Source organism: Acomys minous, assembly GCF_964271855.1.
Source record: "Acomys minous genome assembly, chromosome: 2".
NCBI classification, from domain to species: domain Eukaryota; kingdom Metazoa; phylum Chordata; class Mammalia; order Rodentia; family Muridae; genus Acomys; species Acomys minous.
The window spans coordinates 83,776,191-83,785,338 of record NC_140484.1 but is presented as its reverse complement, the minus strand read 5'-3'; the positions used below and the strand labels follow the sequence as shown (position 1 = coordinate 83,785,338).

General features: G+C 47.0%; 1 protein-coding gene across 4 annotated transcripts; it reads right to left on the bottom strand.

Annotated features, from left to right (window-relative positions):
• Window positions 1-1,125: 1,125 nt before the first annotated feature.
• On the bottom strand, window positions 1,126-8,877 carry LOC311591322 (sialic acid-binding Ig-like lectin 5). 4 transcript variants are annotated; one of them, XM_084770838.1, is made up of 10 exons: window positions 8,829-8,877; window positions 8,670-8,730; window positions 8,240-8,608; window positions 7,805-8,083; window positions 7,597-7,644; window positions 4,926-5,177; window positions 4,533-4,835; window positions 4,236-4,335; window positions 3,859-3,973; window positions 1,126-1,718 (listed from the first exon to the last, which is right to left on the bottom strand). In XM_084770838.1, exons 2-10 carry the CDS (start codon window positions 8,704-8,706, stop codon window positions 1,533-1,535), a joined length of 1,689 nt encoding a protein of 562 aa, XP_084626964.1. In that variant the 5' UTR covers window positions 8,707-8,730; window positions 8,829-8,877; the 3' UTR covers window positions 1,126-1,532. The 4 variants fall into 4 exon arrangements, with proteins under 4 accessions (XP_084626964.1, XP_084626962.1, XP_084626963.1 ...); XM_084770836.1 differs by lacking the exon at window positions 8,829-8,877 and having other exon boundaries at window positions 8,670-8,822; XM_084770837.1 differs by lacking the exon at window positions 8,829-8,877 and having other exon boundaries at window positions 4,236-4,332; window positions 8,670-8,822.
• Between the last annotated feature and the right edge of the window lie 271 nt (window positions 8,878-9,148).

Genomic DNA, 9,148 nt, shown 5'->3' with positions numbered 1-9,148 from the left:
GATTTCAAGGAATCCTGCAGAAGAAGAAGAAGTGGAAAGCATTTAAGAGCCTGAGGGCATAGAGGACACCAGGAGAACAAGGCCCTCTAAACCAACTAAGTAAATCTCACATAAGCTCATGGAAAACTGAGGCAGCAACCACAGGGCCTGCATGGGTCTCCGCCAGGTCCCGAGTGTGTGAATATTCCTGACTCTTGTGTCTCCCCTTGGGTTCCTTTTCTTTTGCTTGCTTGGCTTGTTAAACTTTGAGGCGATTGTTTTTCTTTTTTATCTTATTGTATTTTATTTTGATATATTTTGTTGTTATCTTTTAGAAGTCTGCTCTTTTCTAATGAGAGTCAGAAAAGGAGTGAATCTGGATGGGAAAGGAGGTGAAGAGGAACTAAGAGAGGCAGAGAGAGTAGTAACTGTGATCAGGACATACTGTATGAGAAAAAAAAATCTATTTCAAATAAGAGGCAAAAAGAAAGAAAGAAAAAGAAAGAAAGGAATGAAGGAAGAATCTAGTTCTAAGCCGAAGATGAGTTCTCCTGTTTCTAAGTCCTATGCCAATAACCTAACACACTTGAGACTCTGTGTCTAAATTCTATCATCCAATGCTACATTTACAAGACCCACACATGTATAAGATGCTATTTTTCCATCCCCAAAACATTATGTAATTTGTTTGCCTGTATTACTTCTGATGGACATTTGGGTGCATTTCATTATTTTCATAGGATTTGAGATCAAACACATTATGGTCTCAGAAATCTGAGGCAACCCCTCCACCACTGATCTTTATCCCCAGTCCTCCCATGAGCATACTTGTGTAAGTCTGATGAAGAGCTGTAGCTTGTGTTTTTAGGTCTGTAGTTGTGAGAAGAACTGCTGCACAATTTGGTAATTGTATTTATTTATCTTTCTGTATCATCTTTCTGTATGGCCACTCACATCCCATTTTGTATTGGATTGTCTACCCCTTTTATTGATTTGTGGAAGATCTTTATATATGAGTTTTATGCCCCATGATTGATACTTTTGCTGGGTATATAGCCTGGGCTTGCCATCTGTGTGATCTTTCAGAGGTTGCAGAACACTCAATATGAGTCAAATCTGAGATACAGTCACACTTCAAAAGCAGAATCACTTTAAGAGTTAATGTATATTTTTAAAAAATATACAAGTAAAATCCAAGTATTCAAAAAAGTCAGAATGTTCCTCCCTTGGCTGTGGCAACATAAAGCAACACAATAAACAATAAATACTACATTTTCTTCTTGACACATCTGGTGAGTGTGACCCTACTTTACAGAGAAGGAAGAGAGGACACAAAGAAGAAAGATGGCTTCTGTGGGACTAACACTGAATCTGGACTTGAACCCAGAAATCTCTGACATTCATTCCACCCGAGAGCCCACCCTTCCCTTCACAGCCTTTGCTTTGGAGAGCTACTGATATCAGTGATGGCAGAATCTGCCCCTAACACGTGCTGTCCTCAGCCATATTTTCTGGAACTCCAGCCAGCGCTGGAGCACACAAAGCATGGAGTGTTAGCGCTTGTGGATCTTGATTTCTGTGTACTCAGACTTGATGGACTTCTCAATCTGAGGCTGCTGGGGCCTCAGGCCTTGGAAGGAGAGGGAGGCGTAGTAGAGTTCAGGCTCATCGTTCGGGGTGCATGGAGCTGTGGCAAGGGCTTCTTTCTGGTTCTGTGACCCTGATGCATTCAGGGGATCCTAGAAGCAGATTAGAAGAGGGCATCAGTCAGGCCTTTGCAGAAGGCAGCATGCATCACCAAAGGAACCTGGAACTTAGCCACGCATTTGCTCATTTATCGACCTCACACGCATTCCCTGAGCACTTACTCCATGCTTTCACTCTTTCACTTTACCTTTAATGATGTATGAACATGAATATGAATATATAATACCCCCTCCATAATCCAAGCATGTGCCTATGTGCACACACATCTGCATACACGGCACTGTGATCAAACCCAGCACCTTACACATAGTAGGCAAGGGCTCTCACAATATGTGGCGTGCCAGCCCCAGCTAATGTTAATCTTATAGAGTCTCCTAAGTCCTCACAAATCCCTCCTTTCCCATTTTATGGGTATGAATATAGTCCAATCCAGGTTAAATAACGCACAAAAGATAGCGTCAGACTACCAGAAATCAGTGAAAACGAAGCCGGATGTGTCCTGCCAGCAACCCCACCCCCTGGGAAGCTTCAGAAGGAAGCTTGTGTCTGGGGCAAGCTCTAGACCCATAGTGAGTTCCAGAACAACCTAGGCCACACAGAGACCCTGTCTCCAAAAAACTTAAAGAAGTAAAATCTCAAAAATAAAATGAAAACGTTTGCAGTTTGATGAGCAGAATCAGTGAGCTATAGTGAGCTCTCAAGAAGCCTGGATTAGACCTGCTCCACCCTGATGAGGCTCATATGGGGAGGGAAGGGACAAGCCTGTGACTGCAAGAGGCAGGTGACAGTCTGCCTGCCAGAGGTGGGATATTTTAACTGATGCACGGAAGATGATTAAGGCTCCATTCAAGGACAGATCAGGCAACACCTGCCCCGGGAGTTTGGATTTCGTTGGTAGGTATTGATGTTGAATATGGTGCTCGCCACATGTGGCACATGTAATGTGAGGGAGTATCAGGGAAGATGTGCTCTGAATACAAAGTACACACTAGATCTGAAAGACTGGGTACCCCAAATTAAGAAAAATGTGACTGTATCATTACTAATTTTTATATCTGGTTATTAATAACAAATTAGAATCACAGTCATTTGGATGTGTTCTGCGGAATAAAATGTGATATTATGTGTTTCTGATTTTTAATGTGACTAATGAAGATTTTATGTTATACATGTGGCCAACAGTCTTTTTCTTTATCTTTTTTTTTTAATATTTAAAATTAAGTCTCAGACTATCCTGGAATTCCCCTGGCAGCTCAAGCAACCTCAAACTTTACATTTTCCTTCCTCATGCTTCTCAAGTGCCAGGAAAATAGGCATGTGCCACCAAGCCCAACATCCTGCGCTCTCTCTCTCTCTCTCTCTGTTTGTCTGTCTCTCTTCTTCCCCTACCTGCTTCTATCTTTCCCTATTGGGAAATGAGCCCAGGGTCTCATACATGCTGGAAAAAAATTACAACAGAGCGACATTACGAATGCCTCACAGTTAAATTCCAGCAAGCACCACACATCCGTGCCACATCCGTTACCTGTTGGACCTAACCGAGTGCCCTACCTCTGGGCCACAACCCCAGCCCATCACTGGTAGAGTCTATGCACTCCCTGTCTAAGCCACATCTCCTGTTTCTCACTGGTGGATACAAGGCAAGTCCTCTACTGCTGAGCCACAATCCTAGCTCTCTTCACTTTTGATTTTATGAGGATCTCATAAGCTATTCTGGCAGGCCCTCAATGCTCTAGGCTGCTGGCTTTGCACTCTCCATCCTCTTGCGTCAGCCTCCTGAGTGCTGAGATTATAGGTCTGACCCACCATGCCCAGCCTGATGCTCTATTTCTGCTTGCCAGCACATATTTGTACTGTAAGGACGAAGCAATACTCAATAGCTGTGTTTGGGATTCCTTTATGAAAGTTTACTCTGGGCCGATGAGACCTAGGAAAAAAGGCTGAGAAGGTTTTGAAGGAAGCAGCTATATTGGAAAGCACCTTGCTAACATAAACAATGTGTAGGTCTGGGTAAATACCCGAAGCAGGAGTTAAAGGTGGGGGCAAGTGCTAGGTCCTAAGTCTGTGGCTGCAGAAGGAAACTTGGATGCTGGAGAGACATTTGGGGAAATGGAAGCGCAGGTGTTTTCTTTTTGTGCTAGGCTTTCTGGGAACCTGGGTGGGGCATCTCACCGAAACGCTGGTAATCGCGCCTGCACCATTCACGGTGGGAACAGGGCTCTTGGCAGGATGGTTGCCTTCCACGCCTGCTAGTTTCAGGGCTGACTTCTTCCTGAAGACCTTCACTCTGGAGAAAGAGATCAGAGGTTTTCAGCTCAGCTGGATGGAGTTTTGGGGCCAGGAAAGGACAAGCACAGGTGCCCAGGATAGGGCAGCTCTGTGGAGTAAAGATCCTCAATGATTCACATGATTTAAACAGCCCCTCTACCTGGCCGAGGTAGCAGGAGGCTTCTGCTAACCCTGGCCTTGGTTCATCATCTTACTGGGCTGAGTTTTAGAGATCCTTTGACCAATCCGCAATCAAGCTTTCACCAAACGAGAGCACTCACGTGAAGACGATGAGGCAGAGGCAGACAGTAAGCAAGGCCATGAGACCAGCACCCCCAACGGCTCCCTGCAGCACTCCTTTACTGGTTCCTGCTTTGTCTGCTAACAGAGAGACCTTGGGTGATGAAAAGCCTTCCTCTCCAACAGGCATCTTAGCAGCCAACCTTCTGTAGTCCATTACTTGTGAGAATGTCCACTCCTACTAGGGCTAGGTCCTTTCAAACCGAGTCAGCCCCATTTTGCACACTCCCAATGTCCTATACGATCCAGACAGAAACCACCCTTCTCCAAGGCCTTACCTTCTGAGACCTCTTGACTTGGCAGCAGCAAGACAGTGGCTCTCTGAAGCCCGTTGTCATTCCAAGCTTCACAGCTCAGTCTGTGGTTAGCGCTGTACTCCACTCGGAGGCTCAGGGAGCTGTTGGCCCACGGTCCTGTGGAGCTGGAGGTGACCGTGAAGGAGGCATTGCTGCTGTTCCCCTCCAGCAGCCCGTCCCCCAGCCGCCAGTGCAGGGAGGGGACAGGCCAGGCTCTGGAGGAGCAGCTGCAGTGCAGACCCCCAGCCTCCCAGGAGCAGGAGGGCCCCAGAAGCTGTAGAAGACCTGGGCAGTGGGGCACAAAGACAGGGATCAGAGGCTGTGCTTTTCTACTCCCCCCAACCCCGGTCTTCTTCCCATCCTCTTCCCACTCACTCCTTACGCTGAGGCTCACAGAGGCCACCTGAGTACCCAGACTGTTCTGAGCTTGGCAGGTATATTTTCCATGGTCCTTCAACTGTACCCGTGACAGGTGGAGTTCCGCAGGGGCGGAGAGCTGGAGGTGCTCCTGGGGCAGGTGCATCCAGCTCAGCACCGCAGCGGGGTTGCTGTCTGCCTCACAGACCAGGTGCAGGGACTCACCCTCTTGGATTTGCAAAGATGAGCCATTGTACAGGACGTTAGTTTCTGAGGAGAGAGAAACCTGACACCTTTATATTTCCTCTTTTTACTATGTCTGCCCTTTCTTTTCTGCTGGCTGATGGCTTCACACCATAAAGAGTGAAGACAGACAGTGTCTCTTAAAAATATGAGGCCCCCAGAATCACCATGGGTCCCCCTCTTCCCTCCTGGGCATCTGTCGACTCAGACAGCCTACTTGCCATGGCTAATTTGCCCTTCTAGCTCCCAAGAACATCTCACAATGGCCTACCTTAGTGAGCCTGACAACTTTGTCCCAGGAGCTTACAGTCCTGGGGACAAATGCCCAAAGCAGCTATGGCGCAGCAAGATTTTATGGTGGAGCCCAGGGAGGAGGAGAAAGGCTGAGGTAGGATGTGTGGAACTGCCCAGGGACAATGCTACAATGTTCTGTCCACAGTGAGACAAAATAATCCTATGCTATCCAAAGGACACTGAAGAGTCCCTTCATCTGGCAAATATCTGCCTCCTTAACAGAAAGTTCTCTTCATATGACTTTGGAAACTGTCACAGACCACTAAATACAACTTATTGTTTTTACTGTTTTTTATGAGGGTCTTGTATACCCCAGTCCGCTTTAAAGTCATTATGTTAGTGATGGTGACTTTGCATTTCTGAGCTTCCTGCTTGGTTTCTGCAATGCTAGGGATTCAGGCCAAGGCCTCCTGCATGCTAGGATAACAGTTGAGCAAGAAACTCAGTTTTGAAATATAATGTGAAGAAAACTACAGTGACTTCACATGTGACACCCAGGAGGGTGGGTCTGCTTGTTAAGGAGAGGGAGACATTGTTCCTGGAAATATGAATAAGGCAAAGTCCAAGTTATACAATCTGGCTCTGTGTGTGTGTGTGTGTGTGTGTGTGTGTGTGTGTGTGTGTGTGTGTAGTACAAATGGCCCTCTGTTCTGGAACTCTCTCCCTTAGGAAATAATTTTGTAGGCATGGTCACAAATGTAGGGCATTTTCATGTATGCCATTTATTGAATAAAAAACAAGTAATACCAGTGCTAGAGATAAGCTGGTAAATATGTTATCATATCATCAGAAAACCATGGATTCACTAATATGTATGAAGAAGGAAGTCTTCAAGAAAACTAAGTTTGAGGGGGGAAATTATTTCAGTCACCTGCAATTGACTGACACATGTATGGTGGTGGGGTGAGTTTGACCATGGAAGAACCATAAGGATAACGTAAGAATTAAGTCTGTAGGAAGAGACAAGAGATGAGACGTTAGGCAACCTCAAACACCTAGGGCGTGCTTTATTTAACGCCACAGGCTGGCTCCACATTGTGCTACACAGTGACCAGCGAACATGACTCAGAAACCCAACGATCAGAGTCCATTAGGGTGTGGATTATGTACTTCAAGCTGGGAGCTTTGTGGGTAAGGACGGGAAAGGGTTAGGAGCAGAACACGGAAGCTGGTTGCTTTTCTTAGACAAGCTGTTTTGAAACTGTTGTCTATTATCTCTTTTTATAACCACTTGGTGTCTGGGGCTGGAATTAGCTGCTTTGCTTCTGCAATCTCCTAAGACCTGGCTTCCTGCAGCTTGTAGTTCAGTTTAGGGCCCTGGCTTTTTTTGGGAGTTAGTTTCTTTAGGAACCGCATTAACAAAGAGCCTAGGTTTAGCTCAGTGGTACAGTTCCGTCGTATGTTAATAAATAATAAAGAACGAAATAAATGTTAAAGTTGCAAAGTAGTGTGTGAAGATGTGTGTTTCTTCCCCCCAGCCCAGCGTGTGTGTGTGTGTGTGTGTGTGTGTGTGTGTGTGTGGTCTGTGTGTGTTTAAGTGTGTGTCCAACAATATCTGTGTATGATCAACCAAGAGAGGAGAACATTAGACACCAAGAACTATTACTATTAAAATTTTGTATTGGCAGAACTATATTGCACTCAAATCCATATATTGGCGCCTGACCACCAATATAATGGAGATGTCTTGGGAGGTAATTAAGGTAGATGAGGTCCTAGGATAGAGGTTCCAAAGGTGGAATTAATGGGCTATAAGAAGACAGCAGAGTGCTTGTGTGGTCCATTTCTGCCACTTAAAGACAGGAACCAAATGGACTACACCTGGAACTGGGCTTCCGTTCATTTCTGCTGTGTAAGTTACCATGTCTATCTTATTACGGAGGCTGAGGCAGAATAAGACACACCCCGCACTGAATTCGACAAAGTCACCTCACAGAGAAGGAGGTAGCTGGGAAGCAGGCTGGACTCGGGTGCTGAAGGGGGTGAAGGCAGCTTGGAGATGAAGATGCAGTCCTGGCACTCGGAGAGTGCAGTGTGTCGGTTAGTGGTGTAGGTGAGGGCACCATATTGCCCCCTTCCCCATCCTGAGCCTCTTCCTGCCTGAGTTCCAGAACACCTGCACCCATCCCAAGGAAGGGACATTAGACGCTACCTGTGTCATTCCCCCAGGACACCTTGATGGTCAGCTTCTGTGGAGCATCTGGGCAGACAGACATAGTTTTCTTTTAGGAGAGGAGGCGGTTGTTGGCATTTCACCCCAGCACTCTTCTTTCAGGACCTATTACCCAGTTCTGCCCCCTCCATCCCACACCCTTAAGATCCCTTCCCAGGGTGCCCAGGTTTCCTGGCCTGGCACTCACAGGTGACTCTGAGCTGTTCAGTCCTCTCCACAGTCACACCAGCTCCAGGGAAGGTCACCTGACAGGTGAGCTTGGTACCATGGTCCTGAGGCCTGGGCATGAGGCTCAGCTCTGAGGAGAGGGTGGTCCTGGGGCCCAGGGAGGTGAGGGCAGATGACATCCAGGAAAAGATGGGGGGTGTTCCCCTCTCACAGGCCCAAGGCAGAGAACAATTCAGTTGGGTAGAAGTGCCAGACACCAGGGTAGGTGAGACTTGGAGGCTAGGGGTCTGAGTCAGAGCTGGACAGAGAGAGAGATATAGACACAAGACATGGTGGGGATCACTATGTGTGACTCTACTTCAAGTCTGGCTTCCCCCCAGCCAGCCTCACCATTTGGTCTACTGGGCAGCAGAGGCTTTAGAATAAGGACCTCCACAGTCCCTTCATCACGTACCTTTCACACTCACAGAGAGCTTCTTCTCTTTAAAACTGTATTTCATAGAACCACTTCCTTCCACCCTGAAGAAGTACACTCCTGTGTCACCTTTCTGTGCATCTCTGATGTCCAGGGAGCAATTATGGGTATCTTGGCTTCCCATGAGGAATCGACCTTGAACTTTCTTCTGTACTTGTCGATTTGGGTTATTTGTAGCCACTGGAGGGTCTTTGTATATATCGTCCATATCGTGGAACCAGTAGCCATAGACTAAATTATTGGAAGCGGGGTACTGAGCCTGGCAGGGCACAAAGATGCACAAACCCTCTTGCACCATCACTGAAGTATCCACTGAGAGCTTATAATCCCCATTCTGAGCCAAGGACCCTGCAAAGAAATGAGAGTTATCTTGGTCCTTTCCCACGGCCCCATCCCTGTTCCTACTCACCTGCCCATAGCAGGGGCAGCAGCAGTGGCCACAGCATCACACAGTGAAAGGCCCTGGGCTCCTGTGGGTGGCCAGAGAAAGAAAGCATGATCACTTCCAAGTGTATCCTTGGGGTGAGAGCCATAGGCTTCAATGTCATAGGATTAGAAGATGTCTTACTGATCTAGCCCAGGGATGAAGACAGAATGACTGACCACGAAGAAGGAACTTTCCATACACAGGTTATTAAGGGTATTGGAGAACAATCACTTCCACTTTTCATGTGTGGCGTCATGGGAGCCACAGCCAGTGAGGAGGACCCGCCCTCTGCTCCTGAACCCTGTACGGCATTTGTTTCTCATTTGTCTTTGTTCAGAGCTTGACGGTCAGCGACGGCTCAGCAGGTAAAGGCCCTTGGCGCTAAGCCTGATGACCCACATTGTGGAAAGAATGAACTAATGCTCAAAAGTTGCCCTTTAACCCCCTCACTTGTGCATGGT

Coding starts and splice junctions, on each gene's coding strand:
- LOC311591322 (XM_084770836.1), bottom strand. CDS start 8,808: ATGACATTGAAGCCTATGGCTCTCACCCCAAGGATACACTTGGAAGTG. Junction 5,178..7,596: donor GTCCTGGGGGAATGACACAG/GTAGCGTCTAAT, acceptor CTCTCTCCTCAG/AAACTAACGTCCTGTACAAT. Junction 4,836..4,925: donor TGTGAGCCTCAGCGTAAGGA/GTGAGTGGGAAG, acceptor CCCACTGCCCAG/GTCTTCTACAGCTTCTGGGG.